The following is a 23,042-nucleotide window of genomic DNA, read 5'->3' on the forward strand; positions in this document are numbered from 1 at the left end:
CACTTTCCATGTCTGCACCCTTTCAAAATTCGAGATGTACGTGGACACCTTAACAGACACAACTTTTGTCTCTTTTAAGTAATTTTTTACTTACATTTTTTCTCTGTGGAGAAAATGTAACGGCACTCAGACACACATGAGGAGCCCTTCTAGAGTGAGACTGGTCTTTTATTTTGCCAATTAACCAGTAATGACCGAGCTGACATTTTGGCACAACTTGCCTGGTAGACTAGTATTTTGCAAGCACATATTACAAGAAAACATGGTCAAATCATCCCTTATTTTGATGTTAAAATATCATAAATATACCAGCACAGCAAGTATTCATATGGGATTTTTTCACTGTTTTTGTTGATATTATTTGTCTCCCAATAAACCAGGGGTGTCAAACTCAAATACACAGAGGGCCAAAATTTTAAACTGCGTCCAAGTCGAGGGCCGGACATATTCATTGAAAAAAAAAAAGATATATTATATTTTTTATATGTAAACATGAACTTAAGTTTAACATATCCCTATTGAATCTGGGACAAGCAGCCTCAAGCTTAGGCCTATTAGTTATTGCCTATAAACACAGATTTCAAAATAAATGAAACATCAGTGGCATTCATTTCTTATGCTTCTCTTTTCTGCACATCGCAGGCGCTCCATCTGTGGTCAGTCCCACACGTTTCTCCCAAGGCAGCCCCATTTCATTTACACATTTGGATACCTGCTCAAAGAGACCTTTACCTGTTGTTGTGCCATGCATTAATTTAAATCCCAAAAGTTCCTCTATAATGCACAGAGTCGAGTCCACTCCACGGATGAAGATTGACAGCTGGGCAGTATCAGATGTTTTGATGCTCTCATCCACAGCAAGGGAGTGTGCGATTAAATCTTTTCCCTTTCCCATCAGCTGTAGATCGGTGGCAAGGTCACATACACAATCAGCAAGGTGTTTCTGCTCAGGCTCACGTTTAAAAATGCTGGCCTTTTATCAGAGCACACGATGTCGCAAACTTTTATCATGCAGTTCTTGACAAATTCTCCCTCGGTAAAGGGTCGGGCTGCTTTAGACAGGCCGCAAGCTAAACTTTCAGGTGATGAGGCTGCAGACAGTGGGACAAGGGCTCGCGCTTGCGGGCCTGAAATTGACGTAGGCTACCAACGCGATGGCAGTGCATTGTGGGACTTGCAGTATTAGTGGTGAGTGCGACATACCGGCGGCCGCGGCAGGCCAACTCTGATAGACATAAGATATTATATGGCGGGCCAAATAAAATTACACCGTGGCCCATTCAAATCAATGGAACTTTTTGCAACATTCAGAGGAGCCGGCGGGCCGGATGAAATCGGCCTTGAGTTTGACACGTGATGTAGTGCTTTCTCACATCTGGCATTTAGTTGAACACTGAGTCATGTTTATTTCTTGTTGTTGATATTTAAGAAGTACCTGAATACATCCAAGAAGACTACATATTAGAGGGAAATCTGATTCCGCTTCTCCCTTCTGGTCTTACACATGTTGGCTCAAAGAGCTCAGAGAGCCACCACAGCAATAGCCACATTTGCAGTTACTTTTTTGAACAGCTTTCTGCATCTGCACCGTCTTCCGATTGCAAACGTTCAGTCTCACATCTCTCATTTTTTTTTTTACATCACGTACACAACATCCAACAACGCCGTGTCAGGCAGCACGTACAACAAAACCGAAAATACAGACCGTTAGCTTTCCACAGGGGAAGTGGGTGGGTGGGGGTGGGGGGGTTCCAGGTTGCATTAGTCTGACTGTAAGAGAATAACATGTTGCCTGTGGTCTGTGTGCACATGTGTTTGTGTGTGTGTGTGAGAGAGAGATAGATAGAGAAAGAGAGAGAGAGACAGTTTTTTTGAGTTTTGAGTTAACTAGCTGATTAGAGCTCTTCTCAGGTCGACATTTCTGTATTTTAAATTCTTTATTCTAATATTTTGAGATACTGGATTTTTGATTTCCATGAGCTGTAAGCCATAATCATCAAGATTAAAACAAAAAGGCTTGAAACAGGCCACTTTATGTGTAATGATTCTAAAATATATGGTGTCACTTTTTGAATTAAATTACGAAAAAAGGAACTTTTCCACGATATTCAATTTTTTTTAGATGCACCTGTATGTTAGTGTCTTCCGGGTGGGCAGTCTCTACCATGACAAGAAGTGCTAAATCATCAGGAACAGTTTCCAGGGTGGTCTTCCAAGCACGTGGATGGCAGGTTGAAGTGTACACGTATCCAAGGGCCATGTTTAATTGTGACCATTGGATTGTCAAGTCCTTCACTTTAGTCTGAGTATGTGTATCCCTGGAGAAAGGTGGACAGTCCATCACCTTAGCATGAGCCCACAGCTCCAGGAGGCCCAGAAAGCCCCAGTGTAACGATCTGTGTTGTGACAGACAGCAGAACTCAATCGCACGACTCAGAGACAGGGGTAAGGAATAAGCAATATATTTTACTAGCAGAGTTCGGTACAAGGCTAGACAGTACAAAGGCAGACAAACAAATCCAACAAGGAGAAAGCGACGACATGGTTCGGTGTGGGTCAGGTCGGGGTTCAGTACATAGGCAGGCCGTTAAAAGATCATGCAGACAAATCCAAAAGGGATGCGGCAAAAGCAGGGTTCGTTTATCAGGCAGAGGTCAAAAACACATTTCTGCTTCTCCCTTCTGGTCTCACACATGTTGGCTCAAAGAGCTCAGAGAGCCACCACAGCAATAGCCATAAAAAACGGATTATACAGTAACAGATGGTTCAATCCTTTTCATGTACACCACTGTGTTCACGTACATTTGCAGTTACTTTTTTGGACAGCTTTCTGCATCTGCACCGTCTTCCGTTTGCGAACGTTCAGTCTTACATCTCTCAGTTATTTTTTTTACATCACGTACACAACATCCAACAACGCAGGCCCCCGTGTCAGGAAGCACGTACAACAAAACTGACATACAGACCGTTATCTTTCCACAGGGGAAGTGAGTGGGGGTGGGGGGGTTCCAGGACCTCAAATGCAGATATATGTCATACAGACCATGCATTTGCAGGTTACATTAGTCTGACTGTAAGAGAATAACATGTTGCCTGTGGCCTGTGTGCACGTGTGTTTGTGTGTGTGTGTGAGAGAGAGATAGATAGAGAAAGAGAGAGAGAGAGAGAGAGAGAGAGAGAGAGAGAGAGAGAGAGATAATGTAAATTACTGAAAATAAATGAATGAATGACTGGTAAATCTCTGCATGAAGTGAATGATCTTATTTTTTGGGCATGACGTTTATGAAAAGTGAACGTGTAAGTGATATTATTGTTGTCAGTTAAATCCAATGTAAAGTGCTTTATTTATGTAAATTAATTAATTACTGGGAACATTGTAAATAAGCCTAAAATCAAACGTGTCCTCTATGTAAACAATGTAAACAACCACCACCTATATGGAGATTCCTTCTATGTAAGTGACACCTTCATATATTCTAGAATCATTATACATTAAGTGGCATGTTTCAAGACTTTTTTTGTTTTAATCTTGATGATTAAAACAAAAAAGGCAGTCATTTGTGCAAAAAGGGCCCCAAACAAGTATTGAGTGCATAAATGAACATTTATGAGTGAGTTAACTAGCTGATTAGAGCTCTTCTCAGGTCGACATTTCTGTATTTTAAATTCTTTATTCCAATATTTTGAGATACTGGATTTTTGATTTCGATGAGCCGTAAGCCATAATCATTAAGATTAAAACAAAAGGGCTTGAAACAGGCCATTTTATGTCTAATGATTCTAAAATATATGAAGCTTGCACTTGCGGGCCTGAAATTGACGTAGGCTATCAACGCGGTGGCAGTGCATTGTGGGACTTGCCGTGTTAGTGGTGAGTGCGACATACCGGCAGCCACGACAGGCCAACTCTGATAGACATTAGATATTATATGGCGGGCCAAATAAAATTACACCGTGGCTGATTCAAATCAATGGAACTTTTTGCAACATTCAGAGGAACCGGTGGGCCAGATGAAATCGCTTGGCGGGCCGGATCTGGCCCTTGGGCCTTGAGTTTGACACATGTGCACTAAACATAGAAAGAAGTGACTACAAGAGTGACTACGCCTAGTTGTTCTCCGAAAGCAAATCCCATGAAATTCAGGTCACCGGACCAAATCTGTTTTTTTCACGTCGCATGTAATAACAGTTCAGACAATATTTTATGCCCAAATGTTACTAGGCTATTTTACTAAGTGTTTCAGTACAACCTTAAAGGGAGACTTCAGTTTTTATATATTTGAGGTAAACAGACCCAGGTCTATCTCTGTAGGGTTTCTTTCCATATAGTCAGACACTTATAAAAACATTATGAGCCTGTCAGTCATGGAAAAAAGCGGTTTACCATGAGGCAGATGCTTTCCCCATAGTATTACTTTGTGTAGCCGTTTTGGGTTTAATGGTTATAGCGTTCTAACTCAATACTGGACCTATTTAGATTATTTTCGTCCCTAGTAAAAATTTTGACCCAAAAGGATGGGAAAATAGGGTTAAAAAATCCAGAAGTTTCCCCTTTAAGTCTTGACATGCTGACCAGGCACTCATTCGTTTCACAGGGCCTGACATGACCTTGAAACTGACATCACTAGATGTTTAGAGACAGCTGATCGAACATGTTAACTAGAAGTGCTTCCAAAACTGAATGGCAACCTGGCTGCGCCTACTGACTATTTGGGTTAGAACCACCCTGTTCTGCACCAAATTCCATATTTCCTTTTACTTTTAGACAAAGACTTTAACTTTTCCATCAAGCCTCGCCCGAGGTGATTCAGGTTGGTTTAGAAATGTCAAATTCCAGTAATGCTGTAATCATCCCCTCTCACACCCACATCCCCTTTTCACTATGTTTGTCTCCAGACGGACATGTTAATATGTTAGGCCCTTTTAAGTCTTCTTCGCTCCATCCACATTCTCCCACTGTACATTCACGTCAATGCTGATCAGGGATAAACGTCAGTCATCCTTCATTCCCTTGGGAGGGTGGTAGCGAGAGAAAAACAGAGTAGGGAAGGAGAGGGTAAGGAGAGGGTAAGGAGAGGGGGAGGGGAGAGAGAAAAGGACGAATGCCATCCGCTCCTCCACATCTCCGCTAATGTCATAAACGAGGGGAAAACGACAAAGCAAAACAGCTGACAATTCATCCGTTGCATTTATGACTATATGTGTAGAGCTTTGGCAGCTCAGCTCGGACATGACGGAAGTAAACATGTGTGTTTACTCAAAAGACCTCAGCGTGCTTTAAACGGATTGCCAGCCGTCGTTCACTGGGTCTGGACTACAACTTAATTGGATTAAAGTGTGTCCACCTGGTCTCCCATTTGCTTGCAGGCTAATGTGTAAAATGGATTCAGATGGAATGAGATGAATCAGGCTCATTCCACGAGTGAAATTAAATAAGTTGATTTAATGTCATTTCACATCATCACAGAAAAAAAATCTTACTCGTTGCAAGATAAAACTGACTCGTATCAAAAGTGAAAAAAATCTACGGGGTGATTGCGTTTGCTCGGAACAAAGCATTGCAAAATGTGCGCATTTAGTGTTCCGTAGATTGTATAGGGCTGGCGCTGCTAATCAAGTGTAGAAGTACTGAAAGTTAGATATGAGTCGTCTGAAGTGACATATGGCTAATTTAACCGACCATAATGGCCATTATCATTATGTCAACAATGGAGCTGGGCACTTTACACAGCTCTCATGTTTACCTTCTGCATTTCTGAATCTTTGATTGGCCTTATGTGACACACACACACACACACACACACACACACACACACACACACACACACACACACACACACACACACAAACACATACATGCACACACATTCACAAGTGCACACACACACACACACACACAGTGATACACATACATGCACACACATTCTCAAGTGCACACACACACACACTGTGATACACATACATGCACACACATTCTCAAGTGCACACACACACACACACACACTGTGATACACATACATGCACACACATTCACAAGTGCACATGCACACACACACACAGAGTGAGCGAGAGAGAGAGATTACATGAAGGCAATTGCAGATGTTTGCAAAGAGAGAAATCCATGAGGTCACATTTGACTGTAAGTCCTGTGAGCCTTATTCAGTGAGTCCATCTATGATGTGTTGTGATTATTGAGGACTGAGGATTGAGGATTATTGAGGAGGTGGTTGGATTTGGTCCGACTGCATGTTTTGACACACATTCAGGGCAATAGCAGGGGGATATCAGTCTCATAACCTTCAGCGGCTGATGCTGGAACAGTTCTGGTCCAGATTAGAGGCAGATCTCTCCATAGTCAGTGGATCTCTGGGCTCACAGGCAGTGTGACAGTAGATGGTTTTGGACTTCCTGGTTATGCTTCAGTAAAGTGTCAACACCCCACCCCCCTGCCCCCGATCTGTTCCTCTCCATAAAACTACAGTGCACTGAATATGTCAATTTCTTAAGAGAGTTTATTCTGAGTTGTTAGACTCGTCTCATTTAAAATGTAGGTGGAGGGCATGCACCGGAGAGAGTTGCTTTCATGTTTCGAGGTTCTTCATCCATAGAGACTGTGTGTGTATTTGTGTGTGTCTGTGTTTCTATGACTTGTCTGACTGTTTATGTGTTTGTGAGTGTGGTGCGGGGGGGTTTGACGACCGTGATCTGTGTCACCGTGCCATTGTGGATGAGAAAACGCTTCTATTGTTGTCCTGCACAGAGTGTCTTAACCTGTCGCCATGGCTACAGCATGTCAGTTTGCAATGCCCAGCCACAGCTCAGGTGCTGCACCCAGTCCTGGATCACATGTCCTACTGTTGGCTGCTATATTTAGACACAGGTTATACTTAGTGAGGTTTAGGCAGGAAGCCATTTGGATTAATGCGGCATATCAAACTCCAAAGGGTGGATAACGGTGACTTTCCCAAGCTCTTTGAAATAGAGATCCTTGGAAAGGCAATTTTCCCAGGTTAGGATACTAGTGGATACGGCTGTTAGTATGATGTAAATTAAGGCACAAGAATTAGAGAAGATTTTTACAAGAGCAAACCCAATCACCCATAGTGTCACATAAAAACTGTCATTGTTTTATTTCGTAATTAACGGCAGAATTACTCTGAAGCTGAAATGAGTGCATGACTGGCAGAGATATGGCCTTGATCAGACGCGGATTCACACCACATTGATCTGTCCCTGAGTCAGATGCCCTTTGTGTGTTTTTGTGTTGCTCTGTGTTGCTCACCGGCAGTGTGTCATCTCAGTGTGCCATCTCAGTGCGGCATCGCACGTCACACACACCAGCTGCTCATCCATATAAAAAAAAACACGGCTAGATGACGTGACAAAATCTCAATCGCAAATCACCACTAGGGCAGGACTGGGCTTGGTTGATGCTGTATTCAATCAGTCCGGGGTCGTATTTCAAACAACGTCATTCGCGCGTCCGTTGTGTATCCATCCAGATGGCTTAATGTAAAGGTGACATGCTCAGTGGTAGATGTGTAAATGTCAGTAAACTATTTTGGTTTCCTTAATTTATACTGTGTATAAATACAATGAAGGATCCGACTGGCAAAATGAATCAGTGGTTGTAAGGCATTAAAGGGCAGCTGAAACAAAACAAATGCTAATATGAAACTGTGACGATGTGATCGTCACTACGGATAAATATGCTCTCTGGCTGCCATGCCATCGAGCCGGGCTCTTTGGTGTGGCGGTCAGAGAGCATTTTTGGCACCCTGTAGACCTGGGTTCGAGTCCGGGTAGGGTGACCCTGCTCTCCCTTCGCTACAGAAACTCTTGCTTGTTTAATGTATTTGCATATTTTCATTAAGGATCCTTGGGTATTTACTTTGCCCTGATATTTATTTCAACATCTACATCAGCTGTGTGATATGTGAAGATCAAGGAGAGGTCACTTTGAAAAAAAAAATGTTCAACCTACTCTAGGTCATGATGTTGCACTGTAGTTGATTGCACAGGGACAAAACTACACTCTCGGGTACTGCAATGTGTTATAATGCTATTTTAATCTGTCCTGTAGGTATATCAGAAGGAGAAAATATATTTTTTTCAGCCTGAGTATGCTTCTCTTCCCACAAATTCAAGAGTTCAGTTCTCCCATTTATAAAACACAGAAGTGTTACATCTAATGTTTTTTTTTTCCTGAATTGTACCAACCCCAGAGGTATCCATCCAACTTTTACAAAATCCAGCTTCTGTTGTCCTTCCAACTTCCTCCCCTGAAATGTTAGCTGCTACTCTGTGTGTTTTGTCTTTGTTGTTGGTTTTGACTTCAGCCTAATTAGCCCCTGCGGCTAGTTTAAGCGTTATTTATTTTAAGCGTTATTTATTTAATTTCCAGGGGATCCTTGAGGGGTAATCTTCTTAAGACATTTAGAGTCTGCTTTGAGTTGAACTCACTCTCTTTCTCTTAATACACTTTTTCCTTGCTTATCACAAACACCACACTGGAATAAATCTCTTGTTGCTGTCGTGTTTTTCTCTTTCCCTCACAGGCCCCATAAGCAGCATATTGGTAAACAAATATGGCTGCCGACCCATCATGATCATGGGAGGCATGATCTCTTCCTTCGCTATGATTTTGGCGTCCTTCTGTAACAATGTCATCCAGCTTTATCTCTGTATCGGTGTACTGGGGGGTAAGTTCAGAGAGAGAGCCTGTACTAATCCTGTTGAGCTATTCATTTGATTAGGGTTGCCTTCCTTTGAGCAGAATGACAAACACTCACCCATTGAGGAAAAGCTGAGATGTTTTTAATGCTGAAATGAAGGCTGTGTTATACTGTAGTTTCATAAGTGCCCAGATATGCTATCTTAGTCTGCTATGCCCTGCTATAAATCATATTTTGTCATATTTTATTATATTTCTATTACATTGGCCTTAAATGTTTCACATACATTTTATACAACGTAATGTGCGCTTAGTTTGGTTAGCAGTACAAAACACTTCTCTATTCCTTTCTTTCATTCACACTGTGTCATTGCTCTTCCTGGCCAGGTCTCGGCCTAGCCTTCAACCTGCAACCTGCTGTGACGATGATTGGCAGGTACTTCTACAAGAAGCGTCCCATCGCTAACGGCATGGCCATGGCGGGCAGCCCTGTCTTCCTCAGCACCCTGGCGCCGCTCAACCAGTACCTGATCAACGCCTACGGGTGGCGCGGCAGCTTCCTCATCCTCGGAGGGCTCGTGCTCAACTGCTGCGTGGCCGGGGCCCTCATGAGGCCCCTGGAGCCTCCGATCAACCAGAAGAAGAAAGACGAGGAGATGCCAGCACTGACGCCCGCCACCACCTCCACTGAGAAGGTGACCTGCTGGGAAACGGTGAACAAGTACCTGGACCTGTCGCTGTTCAAGCACCGCGGCTTCCTCATCTACCTGTCGGGAAACGTCATCATGTTCGTGGGCTTCTTCGCACCCATCGTCTTCCTGTCGCCGTTTGCCAAGGACAACGGCGTGGACGAGTACTCGGCCGCTTTCCTACTCTCCATCCTGGCCTTCGTGGACATGTTCGCCCGACCGTCCATGGGCCTGTTGGCCAACTCGCGCTGGGTGCGCCCACGCATCCAGTACTTCTTCAGCTTCGCCGTTCTTTACAATGGGGTGTGCCACCTCATGTGTACGCAGGTCGAGACCTACACGGGCATGGTGGTGTACGCCGTGTTCTTCGGCTTCGCCTTCGGGATGGTCAGCGCCGTCCTGTTTGAGACGCTTATGGACCTGGTTGGGCCGCAGAGGTTCTCCAGCGCCGTCGGCCTCACCACCATCGTGGAGTGCGGCCCGGTGCTGATTGGCCCACCGCTTGCAGGTAAGCAGATTCTTGTATTCAAGTTAGCCACCTAATTGTGTTTTGCAAGATTGCGTTCGTACCTGATCAAGTTAAGTAACTTAAGTTTATTTGTTACCTGAATTATGGATCATGCATTTGTTGCATGCATGATTGGTCAGATCATTTCTAAGGATTGTAAGCCTCTAATTATTAGTAAATATATGATAGTAGTCCATTCTGTGAAAGAGTGAAATACTATGGAGAATTCAACAGAATGATTCAGTTGTCCAAAATGACCAGGATCATGTAAACAACGCCATCATCTTATTTTGTAAGATTGAAAGCAGAATTATGAATTAGTTATAGATTGCTCAACAGGCATTTACAAACGGGCATACATTTTGTAAGATTTGAAAGATTTGGTGAAGACTTAGACAGTTTGTCAAATGTTTTACCAACATAGGCAGACTGGACTTTAATTTTCAATCACAGTGTAAGCAAATCCCCACATGTGTGCCAGTCACCATCAAGGCACCTTAACAGTTTCACTGACTTCCAGGCAAACTGGTGGACGTCACCAAGAACTACAAGTACATGTACTTCTGCTGTGGCGTGGTGGTGGTTATCGCCAGCATCTGGCTATTCATCGGCAACTACATCAACTACCGCCTGCTGGACAAGGAGCGCAAGCAAGAGGAGATGTACAAGCAGGCCGAGACAGAGGACCCCGACCGCGACGGCAAGGAGGCCGACGGGAACGCCCAGACGTCAGAGAAACCGGACGATGCTATGCAGCGCGAGACCAATATTTAGACTGGGTTCTGTTTCTGTTTTTTTTTTTTTTTTTTTTTTTTGAAGACCACATCCAGCCACACACACACACACACACACACAAACCTCTCTCTCTATGTCTCTCTCTGAACTATGTTTAGGAGACGATGTGTTGTGGGTGGGTCTTGCGTAATGTAAAACTGCCAAAGCAACAAGGAAGCCAACATGTTACTGTCAGCAATGCTGTTATATATGCTATAAACTGCGTTAGGGAAGGTGAACCATTTTGGAACATTTCAGGAGATGGAGGAACTTATGGCAAAGGAGTGGAACTAGGGAAGTTCTGCGACATATTTTTTTTGCTTTGAATAAAATTGTGTGAATGTGAATGATTCCCAGAGGTCAGTTGGAACAGGTCAGGTCAGGTTCTAATTCAAGCCAGATATAGACCAGGTCCGACCCAAAGTCAACCACTTTCTGAGTAGATGTAGCTCCTTGAAATAGCTCACACCACTAATAGCATTGAGAACTAGTGGCAATGTATTCATTTCTGATTTGGCAAGAGGCATTTTATGAGTGGGGATACCCTGGTGCAACCCTGTGCCTACAGCCAAATCACAGCCGTGGGGGATATCCTTTACCAACTCTCATTCTCATTCATCTCACATGGCTTACTAGCTCCTCAAATTAGCGCACAGCACTAAATACCATTGAGAACTAGTGAAGCAAGGCCTAAGTTCCTCCTTAAATAAGTACGGTCTTTCAGGTTTGCAAACCAGCAGGTAAAAAACATAGGCTTTATGCATCACGTTTGGTGTTCAGGTCAGGGTATAAGTTGAGTGGAGGGAAAAGATGGGAAGATGAAAAGAAAAAAGAAAAAGATAAGATGTGGAAAAAGAGAATACATGTGCTCAGTGGCTTGTTTGTTATGTATCGTAATATGCTGCCCTTTCTTTGCACACGAAGTCCAGTGTGTGTGTGTGCTGTACGTTTGACTAATCTACCCCACATGCTGCACCTATTGTATGCTGCACTGTTTCAGTCTGCCAGTAGATTCAAATGAAAGACACATGCAATTCAATCCAATTTTTAAATGCGGTTGAATGTAAATGCTTAAACGGCTGCAAAAGTATGCAATAGTATCCTTGTGTGGGCCTTACGCAGTTTGGTGCGTTCCTGACCAAATTCTCATTCATCCAAATAACATGCTTTGATGGCACTGATCTATGATTTAAGGCATTCCTAGACCAGTGATTGCTTGTTAATGTGAGGCTTTATGAGCAATATGCTATGTGGTAGTCGTGTTCATAATTAACATACATACATTTGATGTCTGATCAATGGTAAATGGTCATTCTTGAGAGTGAAGCTGCATGAATTGAAACTTTCAACAATGATGGATTGCCTTAATTGTAAATTGAAACTGATAAGATGATATTATGTATGCATATGATAAACAGTATACAGTATAGCTGATGTCATGTACCTAACAAATTATGAAATATTTAATGAGGGGTTGACCAATTATGGTGTTAAATACGACTTTTTGCCAGTCTGATTAAGGTATTGCTTTGTTTGTGTCTCTGATTGGGTTGAATTTGATTTAATATACTTGAATGTCATCACCCTATAATGCACCTACAGACATAGTGCAACAATGATATTTAAAAATACGTTCACAAAGGTGACCTTCACAAAATATGTGCTGTGTAACTCTTGTGTGGTGAAACAAAGCTGAAGATTAGCTGAAAAGATATAGTCCAACTTTCCATGTTTGGTGCATTATTGACACAAGTACAGGGGGATCAGACACAATCGTATGCAAAAAATAGAACTGAAATGCTTACTACCACATTTTTGTGCAATATTCCATGTTATTCATTCTAACGATGCCATCCAAACCATTGACTATTTACTTCACGTTGTTACACTTTTACACTATCATTCAATAGTTTGGAATCTCCTGTGATGATACTGCTTAAGCTTGTTGCAGTAGCTATTATAATCACAATGTGACACTGACACCACAGTGGTTTGTAAGGTTCTGTGTTTTATTAACGGGCCAGTTGCTCAATATTTTGCACAAGCGTTAATGAACTTATAGGTAATACAATCACTTAATGGTATTTTATGGTTAAAGTACTGTACTTGCTCCTAGATGTGATCCCCACTTGAAATGACATAGGGTTCTGGATAGAATTTGTTGTTAAAATAGTGTTGTTTCTTTTCCAGGTAGTTTTTAATGTGTAAGATTACAACATTGAAGTGTTACTGTTTATTTATGTGCAACAAAACTTTCCAACTTTGTGGCTGGTGATTCCAAACTTTTGACTGGTAGTGTGGCCATAAAAATAGTTCATTGTCAGTCATGACACTGTGGGTATTGTGAGTAGGCGAAGACGGACTATAAAACTTTACACCAGCTAAACCTCAGCTGTGTTCTTTTGCATCTCACAGCTCTGTAGTATTAATGTGATTACAGTCAATCAGCGTGATTTCAGTGTGAATCTGTTTTTTCAAGGCTATGATTCATTGAATTAATTAATTGATTGTCAGTTTTTCTGGCAGGTAACACTGCCCCCTATAGGCAGTAGTGTACCACAGAAATGGAAAAAACAACAACTTCATAGCATGCAATTCTTTCGGATTTACTAGGAATCTGAATCATATTTAATTTTCTAAACATTGTCTTCATTTTCTTCTTTTCACATAGTTTTATTTTTACTTTTATTCAGAGGTATGCTATTGTGAGCATTTCACCCTTTGACACTAGTGTAACATAGGACGTTTGCAAAGCTGAAAAGCCAATGCATCATTAAATCACTGTTTAAATTTGTAAAATACTAGAGCTGTGGATTTTGTAAGACAGATTTATTTTGTCCTTTGCTATATTATTATTATTATTATTATTATTATTGAGAATTCTTTTTTGTTTTGAGTAGTAAAATCACCAAGTGTGTCTGTCCTATTTCGTTGTTTATTTTAGATGTAATAGGTATCCCTATAAGGATTCTGGGATGCAAACCAGTACTTTTGATATTATTGACAATAACTATTTAAGAATGATACCGCTTTTGTTCATTTGTCTGTCACTGCCCTGGGGTTTGAATGCGGTCTTCTTTGTGTGGTGAGGTTTTCATTTGTGCCACAATTGTATAAGCTTTTGTGAAATACAAAAACAACTTTTATTTTCCTTTTTGTTTGTTCCGTTTTGTATTTTTCTAAGGACCAAAAGGCTGTAGTTTTGCTTGTTATCACACTTTGAAACACCTGAAATTAGTACAAATTGAACTCATAATTATGCACCAACAGCCTTATAAAATATTAATTGAATTTCAATTATTTCTATATTCTCTTTCTCTCTCTCTCTCTCTCTCTCTCCCTTCTCTTTCTCTCCCTCGTCTCTCTCCCTTCTCTCTCTCCCTTCTCTCTCCATATATACATATATATACTAATGGTAGTATATACACACAGGGTTATTGTAGAGTTACACTCTTTTGTTGTCTTCAAAGAAAGACTTTGTAATTCTGTCTCCAAACAAAGTATTTGGTCAAATGGATGAAAACAATGATGAATCTTTTGTTTAAAATCATTTAATCAGTTGTCTTTTTTTTCTAACCCCAGGAATAATTGAATAATTATATGTCAATCATATACTCACTGATGTTTGTGTGGGTCTCTGATATAATACAATGTAAGTAGTTTTGTTTGCATAGATTTGTCCTCTAATGTGAATATAATGTAATCTACTTATATACTCCACTATACTTACTTTAACTAACCTTTGTCAGACGCACTCATAGCAGGACTAATTCAGGATCTATGGTTTCTCTCAAGCAGTAGTTCAGATTGTAATACAGTTGCACTGTGAAATGTTTGGTTATAAGTTAAGTTTTATGGCATGTCAAGCTATGCTGTTCACTTTTAGCCACCTGTTTTCTTCCTAACTGCATGTTGTATCGTTCATTCAGTACAGCATACTGTGTGCTTTTGTACAATTGATGACATTAAATGCTAAAGGACATTTCTGAACACTTCCTCACAGTTTGCCAAAAATTGATAACTAATATAATTAGACTTTAGTGAAATACTTTGAGGATTGACATGCCAATTTAGTAACCTTCTGGTCAGCATATGAGGTGGGGATCTGTTTTTGTCTGCAAATGCAATTAGCCATTATGTAATAAAACACCACTAAATCACAGCTTCCTTGCTTTAAGTTCACTTCTCATTGGGAGGCTGTGGTTGTCAACAGTTGGTACTGGTCAGCATCTCCACTAAATTACTGAAGTGCCATGAATGTGAATATGAAAGCAGGCCAGCTGCAGCAGCTGCATCAGTACAGCCATCCAGAGACCAGGTGTCAAAGTAAAAGCTCTTTTGAATGTCAGCAGACCTAATATCTTATTATGTCATCTTGACCCAATTTGTCACCAATGACGAAGGCTGTTAATTACATTAATGCACTGTAATTGAGAATTAAAACTAGCCACACATAACGCATAAAGACACGCATAACACTTTTAGAGAAACCTTCTCCCTTTTTTCCCTAGGAGTATGAGACTAATTGTGAACATGATCTTGCTACTTCAAGTAGACTAGCTAGCAATATGTGATTGAGTTAGCATGCATCTGTGCCTTACTGAACCCAAAAAGTATAATATCACTACTGCTTTTGAGTTTATCAGGAAGTGACTATTACTTGCCTCCCCTAAGTAATGTTTTTTTTCTTTTCTTAAAGAGGAATATTGAAATTTCAGGTGATTTTTGCTAATTACCTCTTTGAATCACATTAAGGTTTACAAGTCATTGTCATCATACGCACATGTTAAAAACATGCCAAGACAAGCGCAAAGAGTATAAATGTAAGCATCGCCTTTGCCCTGAAAGGGTGATTGAGAAAGTGCTGAAGCAAGCTTTTGAATGTCCTGTCTCATGTGAAATCAACATGTCCACGATCTTTCTCATTGTTGTCCCCGGAAACAGAAAAGCAGTGTATTAACCTCAAATTAGTAATAGTGACCCATGTAATTGTACCAGTCCCATGCATACTCAGCAAAGAATCACTTTACAGATAATCTTGAGGAGAAAGTCTTTTGACCTAGTATAGTTGTACCAACACTAGGTTCCTAAGAGAAGGAATGTATTGTTCCGTGAAATGATTGCATTTCATCTTGTGTGTCTCACAGAATGTACATAAGGTTGTGCTATGGAATTATATATTCAAATGTGAGCTCATTTTGTTCAATCTATCTAATATATTCATACATACTTATACATTGCTTTGTATCAGGTGTCAGTTCTTCGTTGACGCTGAAGTTAACTGTAATTGTCAGTGTATTGCTCCCATTCAATCCGCCCACCACTAACACCTGTGTTCAGATGAGCCCCAGATTGCTGTGTCAATACTTCCTCTACCTCTGCAGAATTTAAGCTTTAGGAGGGAAAACGCCAGACGGGTATCCAGACATCCCATGTATTTCCACTGATTCCAGTGTTTTATCAGTGCAGATAACAGTAGTTCAATAAAGAATCACAGCTGTTTCAAACTACTTCCTGTGTTTGACTCTTAATTTCCTGTCTGCTGCAGAATTGCTGCATATTCACAGTTTGTGTACAGGTGGAGAGTGTGTGTCTGTGTGGTTAATCAGAAGGGTATATATTGTCATACTGTTGTTTTACAGAATTTTAACAGTATGAGTGAGTGTAACAGTAGTGATGGCATTAGCTGATATCGTGATGATTAAAAGCATATGTTTGAGTTTCTTATTTTTTATAAACCCATGATGCATCAAACATGCTAGTGTTGAAGTTTATCAAAGGCCTTCTGACAAATGAAAGTGCACTTGTTTTGTGGTGCACAGATAATGTCTATCTGACATGAATTAGCAGACAACGTGCATATTTTACAACATGCATATTCAGCAATGTATTGTAGGTTTTTTGGTATTATGTTCTGTAGCGAAGGAAGAGCATAGTCACCCCACCTGGACTTTAACCCGGGTCTACAGGGTGCCGTACATGCACTCTGACCGCAACGCCAAAGAGCCAGGCTCATTGATATGGCAGTCAGAGCACATACTCATGTGTAGTGACGGCACATCGTCACTCTGCCCTCCCCACACAGGCATTCCTCGCGCATTTACCAACCGTACCAAGCCATCCCACCGCTGCCACCAAATGTCAAGGGGTAACCATAGCGAGAGTCTTTTAGGGTAGGCACAAAGGGCCGCAGGGAGACAAATGTAAATGTATTTGTCCTCCACCATGGGTGCATAATCCAAGAAGAGAAAAATATAAACAAAAAGACTGAGAATATAAATGAAAACAAAAAGCTATTTACAAACTGTACATGTACAGTCAATAGTACCATGTCGTACACTATGTCCCTACACTGAGACAGCACATAGGAATTATCCTCACTCTTCTGAGGAAAATAGAGAAGAGCATAGATATAGCTCACCAACGAACTGTCATCAAAGAAGTTCTCAGCACAGAAGCCTCCTCACTACTACCACGCTAACCCTTTTAAGAGGTAACTGAACTCACCCTAATTGGCCAATACCATCACAGGCCCACAGCTCAGGGGTGATGTCATGTGGCAGAAGAAATACACATTATACAACTTTAAAATGCTACAAACAATGATTATAACTCAATCAGGGCTTCCCAATATTGATAACAATAGTTATAGGTCTGATTCACCATTGGAAACCTTATACTATAGTGAAACCATGTTCCTCATGAACCTGCCCAAACCATGAAGTTGTTCCGGGATGGCAGCGCACTTCCTAAGAAAACAAGGACGATGTAATAGCGCCAAGGCAATCATCCAACATTGTCCATTGAACCAGGGATGGATTACCGAACGGGCCTACCGGGCACAGGTCCAGGGGCCCATGAGCTCAGGGGGCCCCTAAGACAGAGCCTCTGCGTGAAGTCGCTGTTATTAACTTTGCATTTCTTGTTGCATTGTCAAAGGGCTTAAGGCTAAAATACAATGGCACCCCCCGACGCGTGTCAAAACAGCGCGTCCATTATATTTCATATAAACAACGCACCCTGGCGGCGGCGCGTTGCTCTATTGCCGCCACAGTTCTATTCTTGGTTATATTATGGAAGAGGAAGATCAGTCATGTGTGTTAGTTCTCACGAGTCATAATAAAGTAATCAGTTTATAATACAGTTTACGTGTACCTTTCAACATTTTATGACAATCACCTAGCTACATAAAGAAAAATGTTGTTCCATCATGATAAAAACTATATGACACGCCGCGCCGTGGCAGAGCTGGTGTATTTTAGGCTTAACACATTCATGTCAATAACAGAGCCCCAAAAGTCCTACTTAAAAACTGAAGGAATATCCTAAACATTCCTGTGTCAATTTGTTTTAGATATGGGTTTTTGTTAATATTAAGATGTCTTAAATGTATCTGTTATTTGTGGTTGAAAGCCGGTGTATTTTGTAAATTTGCTGTTGGCTTTAATTGAGTGTACCTGCGCTGTGTTAAAAAATGTGTATATGCGCTGTAAATCCTTTTGAGGTACAGGTAAATTTAGTTATTGTGCTGTTGAATTTTTTTTCATTATATTTAAGTAATGTTTTGCGAGTGCACAAGACATTTTTTAGGGCGCAGGCGCTCGCGTGCAAAGGGTTTATCAATGGGATAAAGTCACCATCACCTTAATTTTTTTGAAAAAGGCAACAGCAGGTAAGGGGAACATTTTATGAATAATGTGTGCAACAATGTTTTATAGTACATCATTTATGGTCTTTCAACTTCAAAGGATTGGTTGGGAGCACACACATTATTCATAAAATGTTCCCCTTACCTGCTGTTGCCTTTTTCAAAACAATTAAGGTGATGGTGACTTTATGAGCAACGTTGCTGGGGCAACCTGTATCGTGAGTTAGCCGTTGACATATACAACTTTGTTGCCCAATAACAATATTATGGTCCTGTGTATCATCACATTTAGATGAGAATAGTCTCAGTAGAGATGATTAGTGGTGGCATGGAAAACATTTAAACAGGAAAAAGACTGTGAAAAGAATACAACACCAATAAGATGGTATGATATGAAAAAATGCATATACTGCATGCGAACATCAGCTGCTTTCACTATTCCTCGTGTAGTGAGGCAGTGAGGTCATGTACAGTCAACAAGAAGACTGATAATATTGACAAAACTAGTAACTGATTAATAATGACTGTAAAGGGTGTGCTTCGGGTATGGTGGTGTCGCACTGGTGTGTCGGCAAGAACACCTCTAGAGTCAGAATGCCGTTTGTGGGTTTACTACAAGAATGCAGGCAGCACAGTAATGCACACGGTTCAATTCCGATATAGCCAGCAAAATCAGACACGTTTTGTATGTTTGTGATACTTTGCTGCAAGTCACTGACGAACTAAGTGAAAATGCAGTCCAACATCCACCGCTAAGATACATAAACGAGCGAACTAGTTGCCGTGCTGACTAATCAGGTGATCAAAATTACTCACGAGAGTAGTGCCGCGAAACAGATCTCAAAGGTATAGTTGTGATTGAAGAGGTTCTGGTGGTCGTCCCTGTAGACCAGGAGTCTCAAACTCCCGGCCCACCCCAACGTTTACCGCTGCCATTGGCAATGGGTTTTTCGCTCGTGTGCAAAGGGGGGGCCTTTTACACGTCAAGGCCCAGGGGCTCATGGTTTCATAATCCGTCCATGCTTACACACATGCTATATGTAAAGGCAACTTAACAGTAAATTAAGGCAATAAAACGGTAAATGAATGAGTGTGCAGTGAAATGTTTGTTGAAGTGTCAGCGATAAGTGTGCACCCCTATGCTTCCACACAGCCAAGACGAACCAGTTCATAACTGCTAACTCAATTTTGATCCCCAATTTCAAGACAGAATATAAACAATGATAATTTAAAGTGCAAAGTATACACATTCTCTGTGTAAAATCACACAGTATTTTACAGCGAAATTCCTTCATCCCACAAATCTGAGAATCCAAAACATACAAACTGGATTTTAATTACACCATTTTGTACTGAATTCAAATTGCCTTGAGGGCTCATGTTTTTCTGATTAAAATGCATCAAATCATTCTCATCAAGCTCTTTAAAACTCTTTGTCACGAAATATGCTCCCTCGCATTGCAGTATAAATCCTGCGAGTGTGTCAGCAACTCAAGACGCAGGGCACTGCACCGCTGTTGACCACTAGGGGGCACGCCTGATTGAAATGCAGGGTCAGCGAGCATCTGCATACAGACAACACAGACAACGACCGTAGCCCCTTAGGCGAGGTTGGAGGCTACATTTTAATAGTGCATTTACGGGTCAACCTGAGGCACGGAGAAGCACCTTCCCTTCAGCGCTGTTGTGATGGATTGTAGGAGACGCAAGGGCCTCATTGAAATGCAGGACATGGTGCTTGTCAGAGTGGGTAGAGCTTCATGGGAAGTTTGTGCGCTCAAAATGATTCAGAAAAAGGACATGACTACAAGCCCTAAGAGTTGTGGGACAGTGGGCAATTCAAATATGAAAGATGTATTATGTGTTTGAATTGACTAGCAAGGTTTGAATTGGTTTGCTACATATCATTTTGTTACATGTTGACATCAGTAGCTTATAGAAGCTGTTTGTGGGGACCTGATTGTTTCAAACATCACATGAAGCTACCCAATACCCTACTTTGGATAGTTAAAAACTAGCTATTTGTGTCCATTAAAATTAACTGTCCTTTGAGCATTGGAATATCTGTAATAACAAGGCTATTGTTAAACTCTAGAGTACAGCAAGTGGCTATAGTTGCATGTAGGATGAATATCCATGAATGGAGTATTATAGTAAAGTTTTTATTTTACCAGACATTTGTGTAGAGTGACACTGAAGTCCATGTTCAAAATACATTTTTTCAGTATGTATAGACCTATTCAACATGAAGTGATCACTGAATAAAACACATAAACAAATGTTGTTGTTTTTTTTCCCCATTTCATTTCATTTCAAAGCAACTGTGGCCTGGTTTTATACAACTATGATTGCTACTAGACCCGTCATCCACAGCGGGGGAGTGTTCATTTGCACCCTAGTCACACTACAAAAGAGAATCATCTGCTTGATGCCCTCAGGCTTCTCGTGTGTGCAGAGAACCTCTGATGACCATGCCCAAAGAGACAAGCTGCTCTGGTGCCCCAAACAAGACTCGCATTAACCTTTTTTTCCCTCCGCTCATGTGTCTCTGGCACGACTGTTTGCTATGAAACGTTTCCATTTAACCTTCATCTCACTCTTTCGTGCCACGGAGCTCCCCCGTGTTCCGCTTCCGACACCAGAAAGCCTTTAGAACTGTTGTGCGTGGCCCGAGGCGATGGTGGAATATTCCAGTGCAAATCTGCATATACCCCTGATGGCATCCAGCGCAAGAACAAAGCTGCCAGCGCAGTAGGCCTTTTCAAATTTCAGATTCGTCTTCTCGGTTGTCTTGTGGCTATTTGTTGTGTTGTTTCTCTTTCCTGTCCTGTCATGCTCGCAGCTCCCTCGCAGCGTCCTCCCCTGAGTGTTCACTTTGTGTGTTGAAGTGGGTTATATGAATCATGGAGATGTAGTGGTCTGTCAGGTCTTTATGTGTTGTATAACAGCGGTAGATTTCTTCAGTTCTTTCACCTGACAAGTCATATAATTTGTTGTTAATTGAATGGAAATCCTTGCATAAAACTTGTGTATGAAAATGGACTCAGCAGTCTGAACTGATTCATTAAATTAAATTTTATTTATATAGTGCCAAAACAATAAAATTGTCTCAAGGCGCATTACAGAGCCCACGGCCTGAATCCCATTGTGCCTCCTTCTGGGGCTTGTGGCAGGAGGGGAGGGAGGAGATGGAGATGTATCATGAACGGGGTAGAATGAATGCATGACAGTGTGTTGGGGGTGGGTAGGTGTAGGGCGAGGGTTTCTACAAGTGGATCAGGTGGAGAGACTACGGCAGCACCCCACAGCGGAAACAGTTTGAACTAGGAGGGGGAAGAAAGATACAAAGTGAGTGGGCAGAGCTTAGCTGCCTAATATGCGTGTATGTCCTTAATGGGTATAGTCATGAGGAACAATGTTTCCACAGCCATCAGCATTTACGAGCAAAGGGTCCCGCTATGTGAGAGAGAACATTTGGTTGGTAAACATCAATTTGAGAAACAGATAAAGAGATACATTTAGGTAAACAATTAACAGTAGGTAATATGGCCACTTTATCAGTATCAGTATTAGCTATGATTAATATGATACAGAAGGAGAGGAAGAGGCTGCCCAGCAAGGTGTATTGGATTTTTTTAATGTTTAGTTTTCATGAGTAAATGTATAGTTATGGTTGGCTGCCATGGTGCAAGCGGATTTTGTTAGAAAAGGATAGCAAGGGTGGCAGAATACAACAGTGCACAACTGGCTGACGACAAGCGCAACACGCGCCGCATGCTGTCCCCAGGATCGGTAGGAAATCTCCTTCACAGTACAACATGCGCTGTCTGTAGCCCAATTTTATTGATATTGGGAATTTTATAAATTTTTTGTACATTTACATTTTTGTTCTACATTAAGACTGTTTAATCATAGGCCCACCATAATGCCAAATACCACAGAAGAAGTAGAAAGAAGAAGAATATTGAAAATGGCCCTTTGTGTGTGAGGTCAAAAATATTTGTGAATTAGGACAGAACAGTTTGGATTTATATCTGAAGACACCCAAAACATGCAGTTGAAAAGTTGAAGTAGTTTCAGATTAGATTAATATGCAGACTCATTGCATTTCATTGCATTGCAATGACTTCATCTAGGCCTAGATTTGAAGACGCCACATCGCCTGGAGTCAACTAATGAAACAAGCTCTAATCACGTTCTTGATGCTTGTGCAAATCCACAAGATTACATTCAATTAAAAGCCAATTCATTGAAACAAATACCCATCATCCTATGTGAGAAAATCATCAGTGTCATTAATTATTCTAGCTTCTGTATGGGAATTCCTTTGATGGGGAGACACTCATATTTACAGATAGGGGGCACTGTTCTCTTTAGAAACATTCTCACTGTCCCCTCAGAAGTACACATACCTGAATTTATTTCAAAATGTTCATGGTCAGACATCAACACACACACACACACACACACACACACACACACACACACACACACACACACACACACACACACACACACACACACACATATATGAACGTATATTGTCCATAATTACATTCCCTTTTCCTCTGTCTTTTTCTCTCTTCTTTAACTCTATGCCACAGTGTCTCTATTGCTCTCTCTGAAATTGTATTTCAGTCTATTTCAGTCTATCACCACCCTATTACGTTTCCAGGTGCAACTGTCAGATGCAGTAGTATGTGGACCATGGGTGCTCGTCCATTTCAGCAGATGAAGCAACGCTTAACA

At 41.3% G+C, this 23,042-nt stretch overlaps 1 protein-coding gene across 3 annotated transcripts in view; it reads left to right on the forward strand.

Moving 5' to 3' along the window:
• Positions 1-16,155, forward strand: part of zgc:165507 (uncharacterized protein LOC561188 homolog) — a 32,349-nt gene extending 16,194 nt beyond the window's left edge. For all 3 annotated transcript variants that reach the window (XM_042710009.1, XM_012824408.2, XM_031582385.1), the window contains exons 3-5: positions 8,559-8,702; positions 9,062-9,871; positions 10,392-16,155. In XM_042710009.1, the coding sequence (XP_042565943.1) occupies positions 8,559-8,702; positions 9,062-9,871; positions 10,392-10,645 (1,208 nt within the window). In that variant the 3' untranslated portion in view covers positions 10,646-16,155. The remainder of the gene's footprint in view (positions 1-8,558; positions 8,703-9,061; positions 9,872-10,391) is intronic.
• Positions 16,156-23,042: the final 6,887 nt, after the last annotated feature.

The sequence above is a fragment of the Clupea harengus genome, chromosome 16, assembly GCF_900700415.2.
Source record: "Clupea harengus chromosome 16, Ch_v2.0.2, whole genome shotgun sequence".
Classification (NCBI taxonomy): Eukaryota; Metazoa; Chordata; class Actinopteri; order Clupeiformes; family Clupeidae; genus Clupea; species Clupea harengus.